At 38.8% G+C, this 16920-nt stretch overlaps 1 protein-coding gene across 1 annotated transcript in view; it reads right to left on the bottom strand.

Annotated features, from left to right (window-relative positions):
- The window catches only part of MYO16 (myosin XVI), a 543552-nt gene that overhangs the window by 402799 nt on the left and 123833 nt on the right, over positions 1-16920 (bottom strand). The window contains exon 2 of the mRNA XM_036831092.1: positions 10234-10497. Coding sequence (XP_036686987.1) covers positions 10234-10459 — 226 coding nt within the window. The 5' untranslated portion in view covers positions 10460-10497. The remainder of the gene's footprint in view (positions 1-10233; positions 10498-16920) is intronic.

The raw sequence follows: 16920 nt of genomic DNA, 5'->3' as shown, positions 1-16920 counted from the left end.
TTCTCTACATTTTTTCAATCACTCTCAGTACCCAGTAAAGTTGTGACTTCATAGCAGGCAGTTAAAATAATTAATAATTCTCAGGAGTATGAATTCAGTGTTGGTATAATATTAAGCCACTCATTAAATTCATACAGAATCCCACAGAATTTAAAGGCACTAAATTTCCAGCTATTTATGATTTTATAACCAGTTTTGAAATGGGCACCTTTAATTACCCAGCAGCTGTTACCTTCATTGAAATAATCACAGTCCAATGAACATAGTTCTGTGAAATTCAAAACTGCCTGGAGTTGCTGGATTCAGCATGTACATAAGCTATACACATTCAGCCTTCCAGATCTCTGATGCAGACATACACCTGGACCTTAAAAGCTCACCTTTTTCTCTAAAATCTAGACGTGGTCCTTTTGTTCCTGTGTCTGCCCCAGAAAATATCTTATCTGAGTTACATCTTCCCACATACCCCCATTCCCCTTCAAGTGAGAGGAACAGGTTCATTCTCAGCTTAGCTTAGGGGGTGTCTGTTCCCATTTCATTGAGAAGTTAACAAGATAGGGATGGTTCTGATAAATTTGCCATTTCTTTCACTCTGCCCAAGCTTGGTACTGCTTTAGAACATGGAAGATGCAGACAACAATATATTGTTATGTCTTTCCACTGGGAATATTCTTTCTCCCTATTTCTTCCTTAAAGACAAAAGGGTGCTTTACATTTTCTTTACAACCCCAAATGTCTAATACCCAAGTCATTCCTATTGGTTGAATCCAACTCTTTTGGGGAACGTCTACCTATATTCCATGTCAAGTATATACTCCTTTGAGTTCTAGACATATTTATCCTTGTAGAGTACTCAACCACATCACACCCAATTATGTTCAGAATGAATGCAAGTAGGGAACAAGGGTTGGGTACCTACTTACTGGATTTGATCACTATTCTCAAGGTGGCAGAGTCTCAGTATCAATTTCTGTAGGTATCAGCTTAAATTTACTGAGGGATTGTCTCATTTTCTACCTGCCTGTTTGTGCAGCTGGTGATGGAGAGGTTAGGAAAGAGAGTGGGGCTGCATTTGGTAGAAATCCACAGCCTCCACTGGGGAAACAGTGCCAGAGCACATGGGTCATCTTCATAAAGCCAGCATCATTAGATGGTAGCGGTGAAAAATTATAATTAGTTCCTTCTTCATTTATACTCTAGATACTAATAAATATAAATGCTATAAAAATTTTAAAAATTTAAAAGTTAAATAAATTTATGTGGTAGCCAACTACTTCCAAATTTTAACTTCTGTGCCAATCTAGTAAATGCAGGGAAAGGGCTGGGCTAAGTATTCATGAGCTTTAAGTTAACCACAGTCTCATTTAATTTTTCATATATAAAACACTTAAGGAATATACAAAATTTATTCTTTGACCCAAGGCTTCACACTTGGTCTTAATGATTTACTTACAAAATTCTAAGTGGAGCCTCTCAGGAGATCATCCAACATATGGTAAGAATTCATTGCAGTCTAGGCATATTCTTAGAAGGCTCTGGATAATATACAGATATATGATACTTCTCATAAATTATTCAGGGGAGGTACAACCTTCAGCATTTTACAAATGTGCACCTAAATCAATGTGACCTCCAGATTTCTGGGCCATAAGACCAAGGAAATGGTGGTGACATTAACTGAAATAGAAAACAGAAGAGGAAGTTTTGATTAGGGAAATACATGGAGATAAATACTCGATTTTGAACATAATAAGTTAGAAATGTAAGGGCATCAGAATGGTGGCATCTGGAGCTGAGGAGAAAAGTCTAGATATGATTTGGAAATCATTAGAGTAGGTGAAATGTGAGACCTTCCAGGGAGGATGGGTAGGAAGAGAAGAGTTAAGGTCGGAGCTTTGACCATGGACCTTAGACCATAGCCCTCCAAGGAACTGAAGACCAGGGGTTGGAGAGACAGGAGAAGGAAACAGAGTCTCACATTGCTTTAATTTGATAGTTTCCTCTTTTCCTAAGTGAGGACTCAGAATTTTAAGGAAAATGGAGATACAACTGAAGTTTGACATTACAGGTCTATAACTGTGCTTGCAAGTGCCTTGTGTATCTGGAATAAAACAGGCCCTCAGTAGATATTTGGTATCTAAATTAATAAATTATCTTAAACTGTAAAAAGGAAAAAAGGGAGGGGAGCTGATCAGGGAAAGAGGAAGGAAAACACCAGAGCATAAAGAATATCTGTCCGTGCCTTTGGCCGTTCCCTTAACAGTGGACGGAAATCTCCACTAGACAAGAGAAAGCAAGAATTCCAAATGGCAAATGGAAGGAAATCAACTTGTGAAGTGGATGATTTAGCTCATTTTAGCATCAGAAATAAGCTAGAGGGGTGATATATTAAGTGCTCGTACCACAAAAGAAAAACAATCTAATTAAAAAAATGAAGGGGGAGGCAGGAAACTTTTGGAGGTGGTAGATGTTTATGGCCTTGATTCTGGTGATGGTATCTCAGAGGTAGACTTATCTCCAGACTCATCAAGTTGTATATATTAAATGTGTACAAGTTTTTTTCTGTCAAGCATACCTCAATAAAGTGATTTTAAAAAAAGAAATCAACGTGAGAAACAGTGTAGTGTTATGAACAAAAACATGGCTTCTCAACTCATGTAGACCTGAGATGGTAATTAGTTCTTCTAAGGCTAATTATCCTCACCCATATAGCGGGGAGAATATCCTACCTACTGAATATGGCTGCTGGAAGAATTAAGTGACTAAAATCATATAAAGCACAGACAGTGTTGAAAACATCTGTAGAATGCTAAATAGTAAAAGCATAATGAAGTCACTCCATTGCCATTTATATTACTTTTAGTAAAAACATATTGTGGACTAATTAGTAAAACCTGATATTTGGGAGTAGCAATTCTAACAGAGGAATTACATTCTCATTTAAATATTCTCTGCATATAGGGAAAATTACTCTCTCTCTCTCTCTCTCTCTAATGTGGTATAACTCAAAGACAATTAAATTGAAACCCCTAAAACAATTTAGAACAAATTTTCCTTTCTAGATGGAAAAGAATTATTGAATCTAAAATGTACTCCATTTTAGACTGATGGAGTACATTAAAATGACAGATTACACACTAAAAAATCACCAGCTCTCAGAAGAGAGCAATAAAGTGTCGAAGATACTAAATTTACACTTACAAAAATGCAACATTTAGAAAGTTAAACAAAAATCTGTGAATTGCTTGTTAATGAGATACTATAAACCTTAGCACAAATAGCATGTCATCCTTTGAAAAAGTATATTTGATCCTTTACACTCAGCAAGCCAGTGAAAGAACTTGAAAATAAGAGATAAAATAATTTACACAAATACACACTCTGCAAAGTTTTTAACAATAATTTAAATGGAAAGAGTTTTTCTTATGGCAATATTTTTAACTTTCTCAGTTGTATAAATGTGTACATTGGACTATTTGGGTAGCTTAAGAATAAATGAAAATATGACTACCATGACTAAATGAAAACTTTGTCCTGGATACATTTCCAGAAGAAGTAAAACATGTGCTAGAGAGGTTTTAATGTCTCTGAAGAAATTACTCACCCCTTCAATGCAATTTAATATCTTCCATTTGCAAGGAATTAATATTTTTCCTCTGATAAAGTGAGGTATATTGGTACTCAGGTGGAATTTTCCAAGGTAGATGAGAGACTCAAAGAAGTGATAGATATAGATAGATATTTCATTCTTGGGTCAGCTCCAAGTATAAAATGAATATACCACCTGTTATGGACTAAATTTTTGTGTCCCCCCCCAAATTCATATATTGAAGACCTTCAATGTGACATTAGGATTGGGGGCCCTTTGGGAGGTTTGGGTAAGGCCATGAGGATAGGGTTGCCATGATGGGATTAGTACCCTTATAAGAAAAGAAAAGAGACAGGAGCACTCTCTCTCTCCACCATGTGACGACACAGTAAGAAGGTAGCCACCTACAAGCCAGGAAGAGAGCCCTCACCAGGAACTGAACTGGCCAGCATCCTACTCTTAGACTTTCCAGCCTCCAGAACTGTGAGAAAGAAATGTCCGTTGTTGAAGCCACCAGGTCTAGAGTATTTTGTTATGGCACCCTCAGCTAAGACAACCTCTGTGGACAGAAATTTTTATTTTATATTGCAATAATGTATATACTTAAAATGTTAAACATTTATTACAAATTAAAACTCTTGCAGAATTCTAAGTCATTCAACTATTTCTTCATCATTTGATGCTAATGCTGACCTCAGTTACTGAACATCACCTTTGCTTCCATCAGTAACAGAAAGTCTTTCCTGGGAGAAATAAATTTATGTAAGTTGTATTGGAGGACATTCTTCTCTAAGAATCTTCAGAAAGTGCTTGTGTTTTTCTGCCCTAAAGAATAAACAGGGTGGTGTATAGGAAGGGTTTATTACAGTTCGTCGTGCATAGCAGGAGTGCAAAGAATATTGTGGTGTATGTGTGATTTTTTTTCCGGTTTCCTGTTGTACCCATCACTCTGAATACCTTTCATGGGTCACTACACCAAGCAAAATGTGGAGCTACAGGAAAATTTTAGGGTAGTAAATCAAAGAGTTAAGAATAAAAACAAAGAAATGGAGAGGCCGTGACACCCCGTGATCTTTCTTTTTTATTGTTCAGATCTAATTTTACCTATAAGTCCTTTTTTTCATATGGTCTCTCTCTGGTCCATTCATTCCCCCCACTCTTCCATGTTCCCCTCTTTCCTTAAGCTGCAATTCCTCCTCCCCAGCCCCACTCTTAGCTGACAGCCACAGCATTTCCATCAGCGAGCGTATGATGCAGGAAGAGCCTCCATAAGCACCCGACACCACATCCTTCCTCCCATGACCCTAGACTGGAGCTTCTCAACCCTCTCTGGGCACCACGGCACCTGAGACGTTTTTGAAAACTGCCTTTGCCCCACTCCAGACACACTGAATCCGAATCTTTACGGGTAGGGCCTAGATGTTGAAATTAAAAACATAATCTCCCCAGATGACCCTAGCATGCAGCCAGGGCTGAGAACTACTGCTATCGTTGGTCTTAGCTAAAGCAAACCCTCCACCTAGGTCTCAGATCGCATCAGCATCTGCAAACTCAAGGACCTCACTCCAGCAATTTTCCTCCCTATGCCAATGCCACTGGTTCTCCCCTCTCAGATGAATTATTTTTTTCAGCATACACACAAGCTGTTATTTCTCCCATCATTAAGAAGACCCCTGCCTTCTCTTCCCTCTGTAGGGGTCCCTTATCATTTATCTCCTCAGGGATATATTAGGAGTTTAGGATGAATATATACACACTACTAGATAAAAAAGAGATAACCAACAAGGACCTACTGCATAGCACAGGAAACTCAATAGTTTGTAATAATCTATCAGGGAACATAATTCAAAATATATATATATGTATAACTGAATCACTTTGCTGTACACCTGAAACTAACACAATATTATAAATCAACTATACTTCAACTGAAAAAAAAAAACTCCTTTAAAGAGCTCTGTATATTCTCCATGTCCATTTCTGTTTTCCCCTCTGTTAGAACTCAGTCCTTTAAGATTTCTGTTTTTTACAATTCAACAAAACTAATCATCTCCATATTTCTAACCATAATGGTCAAGTCTCAGTCTTCCTCCCGTGGGACTGAGCAGGAGCTCTGGAAATAGTTGATCACTCCTTCCTCCTTGAAAATTTCTTATCATTTAGCTCCAAGAAAAGCACCCTCACCTCATTTTTCTCCTTTCCTCTTCTGGTGGTTCTACCTCATTTCACTCAATTCTTAATATTGGAATTCCTTGGGACTCAGTCCTTGTGCTTCCTATAATGTTATCTAAACTCATTCCCTAAGTGATATTATAGAATCGTTGGGCTATATGTTCATGTGTCTCAAGTTTATATCTCCAGCCAACACGACACCCCCTTTCTTATTCTCACTTCCTAGAGGCACCCCTAACACAGTTAAGAGCATTTAGCTTTTCTGATTGTTCAGGGCATAACAAACTTGATATAATCCATGAACCTCTCACTCCCCATGGCAGGTAGGATTTTATTTTTTAATACTTCTTTATTGGAGTATAATTGCTTCACAATGCTGTGTTAGTTTCTGTTGTACAACAAAGTGAATCAGCTATATGTATACATATATGCCCATATCCCCTCCCTCTTGAGCCTCCCTCCCACCCTCCCTATCCCACCCCTCTAGGTGGTCACAAAGCACCGAGCTGATCTCCCTGTGCTATGCGGCTGCTTCCCACTAGCGATCTATTTTACATTTGGTAGTGCATATATGTCCATGCCACTCTCTTCGTCCCAACTTACCCTTCCCCCACCGTGTCCTCAAGTCCATTCTCTATGTCTACGTCTTTATTCCTGCCCTGCCACTAGGTTCATCAGTACCATTTTTTTTTGGATTCCATATATATGCGTTGGCATACAGTATTTGTTTTTCCCCTTCTGACTTACTTCACTCTGTATGACAGACTCTAGGTCCATCCACCTTACTACAAATAACTCAATTTCATTTCTTTTTATGGCTGAGTAATATTCCATTGTATATATGTGTCACATCTTCTTTATCCATTCATTTATTGATGGACATTTAGGTTGCTTCCATTTCCTGGCTATTGTAAATAGTGCTGCAATGAACATTGTGGTACATGACTCTTTTTGAATTACAGTTTTCTCAGGGTATATGCCCAGTAGTGGGATTGCTGGGCCACTATGGAGAACAGGATGGAGGTTCCTTAAAAAGGCAGGTAGGATTTTGATTCCATAATTTTGCCCTCTGATGTTATGTGTGTGAGTATGTTACATTATCTGGAGAGAGGGAATTAAGAGTGCTAATGAGCTGACCTTAAAATAGGGAGATCACCCTGGATTATCCAGGTGAGCCCAATGCAATCACAGGAGTCCCTAGAAGTGGAAGAGGAAGGCAAAAGATTTGGTCAGGGAGATGCGAGCAAGGACAGAAAAGAAACAACAGTTCGAACCATGAGCGGCAGACTCAATCTACCATTGCTGACTTTGAAGATGGAGGAGGAGGCTAAGATTTAAGGGATGCAGATGGCCTCCAGAAACTGGAAAAGTCAAGGAAACAGAGTATCCCCTAGAAACTCCAAACAGGGAGCAGCCCTGATGGTACCTTGATTTCAGCCCAGTGGGACCCACACCAGACTTCTGCCCTATGGAACTATATGATAATACATTTATGTTATTTTCAGCTGCTACATTTGTAGTAATTTGTTATGGCAGCAATCGAAAATTATTATACTCCCAATCACCAGTTCATTAGCATTTCCTGTCAGCTCTATTCTAAAAATATACTCCCAAATTGACTATTTCTCACCACATCCTTGTTCCATTTTGGTCCAAGCCACCATCATCTCTTGCTGAATTTATCAACAGAGCCTCACGACCGGTTTCCCTGCTTTTGCCCTCAAAATCCTTCAATCCGTTCAGAATGTGGCAGCCAGGCTGCTTCTGTTAACTCATAAGTGACACCATGTCCCTCTTCTGCTCAAATCCCCCAGTGGCTTCAGCAGGCACTGGGCACAACAGCCAGAGTCCTTTTGATGACCCTCCCAGCCCCCATGTGGTCTGGCTCTTCTCCTTCTGCCCTCCTCATTTATTCATCTGCTCCTATCACACTGGTTTCTCCATCAGGGGCTTTGACCTCACCTGAAAAGCTCCTTCCCTGATATACCTTCAGGAGGTAACTGTGGACTACTCAGCATTTATCATTATCTACATGTTTAACTTTATCTTTCTAGCTGTGGTCACCCACACAAGACAGTTGAGCATCGTATAGGTAGCAATTTTGTCTATTCCATTCATAGCTGTCTGGACCATAATAAAGACTCAGTAGATATCTGATGAATGAGTGTACTTTTCCCATGGAATAGGACTGTTGGGTCTGTTCTTTTGCCCCAATTCCCACTGCTACTACCCCAACCAAGCTCAACCAAGCTCACTCCATTAACGTTTCATCAATGGATTCTTAGTTGGTGTCTTTGCTTCCAGTTCTTATTCTCACCCTTCAGTGCGTCCCTACGGATATTTATCCCTGATTAACCTTTGCTTAAAACCATTTGTAGCATATGAATTTTCTTCTTAGGTCTATACGATCATTCCCATTGCATTCTGCTTTAAGACCAGACCTTGAAGCATCCCCACTAAAGTTATCTACTTAAAACCATCTTTGCAGCTAATATCTTCACTTTCCACTCCTTTCAGACAGACCTCCTTGTGTGGGACTCTCACTTCTTTGAAGCTGTTCACCTGCACTGCGGCCCAAGGGTAGGGTTTTCTTCTTTCCTTCCTTCAAAGATCTAAGCTTTAAGCAACCATCAAGATCAGAGTTTCTCAAAAATCACAGTCACCAAAAAACTTTGCCCAACTACTCTGCTTCCACCAGACTTCATTTTTACTCATTTATTGTTTTCTATTTTATTGAGGTTTTTTTCTCTCTTTGTACTTGGATTGGAGTCTTTCTGAAGATAGGATTCATCTCTCTTCCTGCTCTTTGGTCACCCAAGTGACAGCACAGTTCCAAGCCTATAGCAACTCCGTAAAAAGTATTAACTCAGATTCTATGACTTCAGTGTCTTTGCAAAGTATTATAATACATAACACAACATAATATATAATAGATTCCTCTTGTTCTCTGGGCTTACTATTTTACTATGCTTAATTTCTTTTTAACACTAACTTAGGTGTTATTCTTTTCCTGTAGTTATTTTACACAGAAGTTTTTATAACTTTGTAAATATTTTCTTGTTGTTTCTTTACTGTTAAATCGATACAGGGCTTAAATCCACCTGCATTCTAATTTAGGATTTCTCCAACAATTAGTTTACCTCTGGGTAAACTTGCTCACTCTTTCCCTCCACACTACTGGAAGGTCCTGGAAGGGGCAAGGGGTGTGGTGAACCTGACAGACAGTCCCCTGCCCCTCGAGGGGCTTATAGCTTCACAGAGCAGATGGCCATTCAATGAAGAGCTATAAGTGAGAAGAGAATAATAAAATAGGAGGTAAAAGTGCTCTGGGACAGCTTTCTAGAGGATGTGGTGCCTTGGCTGCATCTCAGTTCCTTCACGTGTAAGAGGAGAGGTTGTACGACATGATCTCTTAGGTCCTTCCCAGCCAGGAGATTCTCTGCCACTCATTCCATTTTAAGAAAAAAAAATCTCAGAGCTTCTCAGAGTCTTCTAGTTTGACTAGCATGCCCACACAAAACCATAAAGAGAACTACTTTCGTCTTATTATTATTGCTATTATTGTACAGGATGGGCTATCAGTTTTCTTAGATCCACAATTCCTGTTGAAAGCTTTGGGACCAATGTTACTAAATTTATTATTTTTCCAGACTGGACAGGTTAAAAATATAAATAGCTCTGGGACGACTCTGCCACTGAGTGAGTTACAAAAAAAAACCCTTGTTTTTCAGAGATTTTGATTTTGAAATGTAGTTAATGGGTCATGGGTCTGTACTCATTGCATACCTGCTTTAGGTTAACTCAACCAGTAATTTTAGAGCCAATCAAGATAAATTAACTTATATTTGCTTCTTTGAAGCTTTCTACATGTATACCTACAGCTGGAAAATCTCTCTCACATTAGAACTTTGGAAAGTAGATTCCAAAAACAAACCAAAAAAATTCATACAAAAGAATACACAAAAATCAAGAAACTTCATAATCTTGTAAAGGCAACTGAAATTTGGATTGAGTATTCTTAATAAAATTTGATACAACAAGCCAACCAACTTTAAGGGATAAGCCGATTGATTCTTCTCTCCCAAGAGTTTTGGGGGGAAGTGACTTCACTACTATATATAAATCCAGGTATGAAATAATAAATTTCACAACACGATCTCATCATCAAGGAAACAATTTCATTGGGAAAAAGTTTCATTATCGATTTGAATCAACAACTTGCTTTTCAGGCAGGTAATTCTTTAAAAAACATATACAACGATTTTACGAAAATTTTGCCCTTTTTTCACTTTTACGAGGAGACTTGGGACTTTTAACTATGTTCACTGAAAAGAGTAATTTTTTCTTGAATATTTCAGACAGTTAAAAGAAAACCTCTAATATTTAAAAGAAATTCTATCTCCCACTTACCCACCAAAAAACAACAGACCAAAAATATGAAGCACTACATCAGAAAATGATTTTGTCGTTACCTTCTTTGTCATCATGGTGGATAATTGCATCCTGTATCATGTCAGCAAGGTTAAAATGAACTTTTTGATTCTTCCCATGCTTCAGCTTTTTCAGGAGCCCCTCCTGCTTCTGAAAAGCCTTCTCTCTTTCATAGTAGGCTTTGACTTGTTCACAGCGCATGCGTTTTACCAGCCGCTGCCTTTGGCCCAGGGGGAGGGACTCCAGCAAGCACTGGTCAATTTCCATTTCATGGGATCGAAATATGTTACATAGCTGAAAGCAACCTGAAAGAAACACAATGGAAAAGTCACTAGACCTATTGCTGGAAACCCATTCAGTCCTCTTTGTGCTAGACAACTAATACAAACACTTTTTAGAGACTGCAGGAAAAGCAAAGAGAGTTGATGTCTTACTCAAGACTGCATAGTAGTAAAACAGATGACAATTAGATATAGATGGGTAATTTTGCTCAATATAATTACTAACAATCCATCCTTTCCTGTTTCTTTAAATCTCTACCAAAGGCTTAAATGTTTTACCATGGCACTAAGCCCCTTCTAACTGAATAATGCCAACTAAACTTTACATGTTAAATTTTGGCAGAAAGCCATTCCAAGTTTTGGAGAACAGCCTAATGAAATTGGTTTTCCATGTCGTGATGACTCTGCTAACCTAATGTAACAGAACATATGTATGCCATCAATTGTTTATATGACACAGTGATCATTTTCCACAATTTATTGCTGAGCCTTTTTCCTTGTCATCAGTGACATTCATTCCTAAAAGACCTGATGATGGGTAAATATAAAGATTGTGCAATGGAAGAGAGATTTTTCTCTTGGCAACTCAAAATTGTGTATGGAATTGTTGCTGTCATAGTCTTTGTCTTACTAATATAGTGATTAGCAAAGTGAGTTGTCTGTCCTGGACCTGAAAATCATCCCTTTCTATTTCCTATAAACACCACCCAAAGCACCTGTAATGGAATTGTACAAACTTATATTGAAACTGGACAGAACCCTGTGGGGCCCTACTGGGTACAAAAGCCTTTCTGTGTCCCCTGTTTCTTGTTTGTAGGAAAGAGGTTTCAGCCTCCTAGACCTTCCCTGAGTTCCAAAGCGCATTTCAAGCAGTTACTAACTAGACGAGTGAGGGAATGCAGAAACAAGGGAAAGGCAGTCCAGAAACAACAGTGCAGGGATGGGGCAGGGTCCTGGTGCCTCCTGAGGGGATATACAGAACAATCTGATTCATATCTCTGAGTTCTTCTACAGGAACTAAGCCCCCGCACAGAGATGGAGGAAGGTAACTTGCGGCTGAGCACAGGCATGTGAAACCCACACTGGTTGGAGCCTGAAGGCTGATGACTGAGATTCCCGAACACCACCCTGTTACCTCCCCACCAATCAATCAGAAGAAGGTCACACAACCCAGCAGACCTCCCTGCAAGTTTTGCCTACAAAAACTCTTCCCTGAAACCCACTGGAGAGTTTGGGTCTTTTGAGCACGAGCCACCCATTCTCCTTGCTTGGCCCTGCAATAAACATTGCCCTGCTCCAACTCTGACTTGTTTGGCCTCACTGTGCATCAGGCACACAAACTTGGTCTTGACAACAGTATATTTACCACTACATTAAAATTTTACTATTGGCAGAAAATAAATGTTGAACCACTGAACACTCTAGAATGTGGCTCACAATTACAGGTTCAGATAACCGTGTGTATGTTCTTCTCTCAAGATATATCTGATGTAAGTCTCAGGCAAGTAAAAGTTACTCTGCATGCACAAAAATGTGACTGACCGTAAGCCACATCTGGAAAGATCGTACCATAAGGGTCTACTGCATCTTTGGAAAGATGCTCTATTCCTTTGACAGCACAGCAAATTGTGCCAATGCTATTTTCATTTCTATTTCACTTGACACTTTGCAAAACGTTATTCTCGCAAACACCAGGCATAACCATCCCTGTTGTGTAGGCAAAGAAAACTACGCTGAAGGAGGCTGTGACTTGTCCAAGACCATGATAAAGTTGTAAATGTCCCATAAAGGCTCAAGACAAAGACAAGATAAAAGACAGTGATTCTTGAAAGCCAGATTTTACATATATATGTGTATACATATGGAGAGGGGAGAGCAGCAGACTTGGGGAACTGTCTTTTCATTGTTCATTAGCATTAGACAAAAGCTCAATGTTTTAAAATCATGTTTTCATAAAACTCTTCAGCAGTCTTTGCAAGAATGGTGTTAGAAGAATCAGATAGCTACTCACAAAACGTTCCCTTCCCAGTGATGTGAACACAAAGGGACACCTGGGGTTCTGAAATTATGACAAATTGCTCTGGAGTATGACTGTCTGTGAGGGCTCATTAATAATGGAAAGGAGATATCCTCCACTTTCAAACCTGTTTAGAAAACATCATTGGGTTTGATTTATTAACTTGGATGCTCAGGAAACTGTGACTTCCCATGACTTTCCAGGTTTGTCAGTGGGCGCCCAGGGAATCGTTGGAGCCACTGAAAAGCCTAGAGAAGTAAAACAAATGACATCGCAGAGCATCCTGTGCTTATCAGCATGCAGTCCAAGAGGGAGGTTAATCTAATAAAGCCAACAGTCCTCTCGTTTTTCGCTCTTAAAGAAAGGTCTCATGGTGAAATTTTCAATTAACTTTTGAGGAATCTGTGGATACAGCTGGTGATTCATTGAGCAATCCCTCTCCTCCCTCAAAAAGAAGCACCGAAGGTTGTTCCTAAATTAACTCCCTTATGATCTGGAAAATCAAAAGCCAGGGCTGTCAAATTTCAAATCCATACATATATAAAGTATTGATTTTTAACACATTTTTTGTTAAATAATTCCACATGCTTTGATTTTAAATGGTCTAAACTTTGATGTATTTTATATTCCGAAAATGTACTGGGCACTGTGACTTTCTTTTGGCTAATTATGGGTGGATCAGCTATGTCGTGTATATGTGCTATATGGATCTCTAAGATAGCACACTAAAAATAGCAGAGTTATGGGAAATATAGCTTTGAGGCAGTCTACTCAAAGTCTACAGAACTTCATCACCAGGGCACTAAGAACAACAATAACTAATTCCTCAGGTGATAATCTGGACGGCCGAGGCGGAGAACAGGAGTCTGAACCGGGCCAGGCTAGTTTGCTCCTGGGACAGGAGTTCTGGGCAGGCACTGGTTTCCAACTGTGTGATGGGGTTGACGGGGTTCTGCCTGCCCAGCTACTGACCCGGGGGCTCTTCCTGCTGACTATCCTACTTCTTTTCCCACTATTTTGACTCTCTTTGCCTAGGAAAAAAGACACATGAACTAATACAACTTCAACATTATACAAACCTCTTTCTCACAGTAATATGAGTTCATTAATATGACAAAGACACATGTATTAAGATAGGGCATATTTTCATTGTCGTGCAGACTGACTAGCTGAAACCAGTTTTCTCTTCTCCTTAGATGTGAGTGGACTTCATTTTTGAGCTTCCCAGACCAGGCTCATGAAAAACGCCCACATGCCTTTTACCATGTTCTGTCACTTCTGCCAGCTTGATGCCCAGGAGCTTGGTGACTGAGGGAGCCACCTACCAAGATGGTGACAGTGATGGAGCCTTGGTTCCTCCAAGCGCCTTCCACCCATCAGCCCTTCTCTTAGCTTTTTATGAGCAAGAAACTAACTTCTGTTGTGTGTAACCACTGACATTTTGGGTTTTAACTCTACGACAATCACAGCATCCTACCTAGAGGATGTTGTTGTTGAGGAATTATTTTCTTCACAGTGCTAAATGGTGATGAAGAAAACATTAAAATTTTCTAGAATTTTGAATGATAAGACTACTCTATTACTATTTACCAAGTGGAGAGCTGGTGAATTTTTAACAATCAGCTCTGGTGGGGCGGGAATGGAATCTTTGAATTATCGTGTGTTTGCCTGTCATCATGGTACAAATACTCTGGGCATGGCCAATTAAAACCGACCACGTGACATCACTAAACTCAGAGATGGGACCCTCCAGAATCAGTGCAGGCTGGCTTCAGAACACCACTGCACCTTCCCCGCATGGGAGAATCAAGGGTTGTATGTGCATCAGAAAAAACAAATACTTGGCAAAAGATATTCCAGTATGATTTCCAAGGCGTGATTGAAGCAGACGGCATCAAGAATTACCCACTTCTCAAGAGAAAATAACTACATACATGTAATAACCTTTGCTCGGGATGTTTGACTGATTTAACCAACTTGTAGTTTGAGTTTCCACAGGAAGTAGATAAATACCCATATACTTTAAATGGCTTAAACATCAGAGTCAGCTGCTCATAGATGGCAATGTTAAATAGTACAAAAACTAGTGAAATTCAAACTGGATTCCAATCTTAGATACAGCATTTTCTATCTATGTGCTGGAGCAAAGTACTCAAGACTTCTAAGATTTTTCTTTTAGTATATAAAAAGGAATTAATATGTCAGGCTTTCTGGGATATTTTAAAAATAGGAGAAAGTTTACAAAAAAGAAATGTCTGGCACAAAGTAGTCAATGAATGGTAATTATTCTTGTTAGGAATATATTATGAGGATCTATGTGTCCCAATTATTGCATACATGGGATGTGTAAAGAGAATCAGAGAGAGGTAAAGGCACTCCCCACAAAGCGCTTCAGTGATACCTCTCCTTTTTATTTTCTGGAATTCTCCAGACACAAGGTCTTTGCATTTCTGTTCCCTCTGCCTGGAATGTTCTCTCTCTGACAGCTGAAGACTGTGTAGTTAGCACCCTGTGTCCCCCAGGTCTGCACTCAAAACCCCCTTCTTCATGAGGCTCCCACAGGCTCCCACTTTACCTCTATTTGCAAATGTCCCCTGATAAAACTTCCAATTCCTATTCGCTGCTTTGTTTTCCCCTTTAGTACTTATCAGCCTGAGTTACACTTCTACAATAGCAATTATTATACTTAGAATACATATTATACTCATACCAATACTAACGCTGTCTACTAAAAAACGTATATATTTTCTCGTTTATCTATAAGCACCACAAAGTCAGGAACTTGGGGTGTTTTATCCACTGCTTATTCTTAGTCTCTGGAATAGCAGATGTTCAATATTTTTGCTGTCGTTAAATGAAACTGTTTAATGGGCCATTAGATAGTTGGCAGGAATATCATGTATATTACTAGGACCAGATCCAGAATTCAAGGTGTAGTAGATAAATGCTTATCACTTCTATTCTTACAGAAGGGCACACTGACACCATACTTCTCATCTAATTGTTTTTCCTCACAAAATTATCTGGCCGGACACAGTATAGCCAAGTTTACCATGTATTGGATTTCCTGCTCTACAATGTGACATTTTTGGGGGTGAGGGTGGGGAAGGAGATGCCTATACATACGACTGCCCTGCAATTCTAGATAAAAATGTACAGACATGTATCACAGCCAGAAGTCCCCGCTCAGCGAATGTGCATCTCCATATGACAAAAATGGAGAGCCAGCAGACAAAATACATAAAGGAAAAAGCCAAGATCTATATTCAGAAATAAACGTGCAATATCTGTTACAAACTTTAGTAGCCCCATGCTTTGGCTTTGGAGGGTCCCACATAATGTGTGACTTCAGGACTTTATATTGTAGCAAACCAAAAATATAAAAAATAAGTTAAGGGAACTAGGAAATGAACTCCTGAAATTATTCTACTGTACAACTACCAGAAATGCTTTCATCTCAATTAGAGTCAAAATCTTCATGTGGCCATGGCACACTCAGTGTGGGAGATTTTTGTGCATCTCTCTCCATGACTGCTAGATTAAATGGGCAGAAAAAAATTAGTAAAGGCATACATAATTTGATCTAAAGGACATCAGTAGAAACATGCATCCAATTTTCAGGGAAAAAAGTTTTTTTCCAAGAATTCATGGATGATTTACAGAATTGACTATGTCTTAGGCAGCAAAGCAAAGCAAATTTCAACAAATAGTGAAGAAGTGAAGTTAGATAGGCATTTTCTTAACCCAGCTGAGAACTTCATCTCAACCACAGAAATGAAGCCGCACCTCCCAATATATTCAGAAACTTAAAAGCTGATTCTAAATAAAACATAGTTTAAGTAGAAAAACATGATAGAAATAATACATTTTTAGAACCAACCATTGATGAAAGAAAGTCTATATCAAATTCATGGATGAAACTAAAATAGCTCATAGAAATAAATCTATAGCTTTAAATGTATATATTAGAAAAGAATCCAGTCTTAGAATCAATGAGAAAACTATCTGATTCGTAGTTAGAAAAGAACAATAAAAGAAGCGCAACAAAAAAGAAGAAAATAATTAAATGAGGATATAAATGAATAAAAATGAAATAAGGAAAGAACAAAGATAAGGAAAGACATGAGAAATGGACAATATCTAGAAAAATAAAACTTATCAAGAATGACTCAAGAAGAAATACAAACTTGAATAGATTTATAATCATTACATTGAATTGTTACAATCTAATCAGCAAAAGAAAAAAAACTAAACAAACAAAACAAAGCAAACAAACAAACGAACAAAAACCACGGCCCAAATGATTTACAGGCCTTTAAGGAATGGGTAGCTTGCATATCTCCTCAACTCTCCTAGAGGAGGAAAAGATGGAAACTGCCTCAACTCATTTTCTGAGACTAACATAAACTTGATATCAAAACTAAATGAGG

Source organism: Balaenoptera musculus, chromosome 18 (genome assembly GCF_009873245.2).
Source record: "Balaenoptera musculus isolate JJ_BM4_2016_0621 chromosome 18, mBalMus1.pri.v3, whole genome shotgun sequence".
NCBI lineage: Eukaryota > Metazoa > Chordata > Mammalia > Artiodactyla > Balaenopteridae > Balaenoptera > Balaenoptera musculus.
Note: the sequence above shows the minus strand (reverse complement) of the source record. Positions and strands in the feature narration are given on the sequence as shown.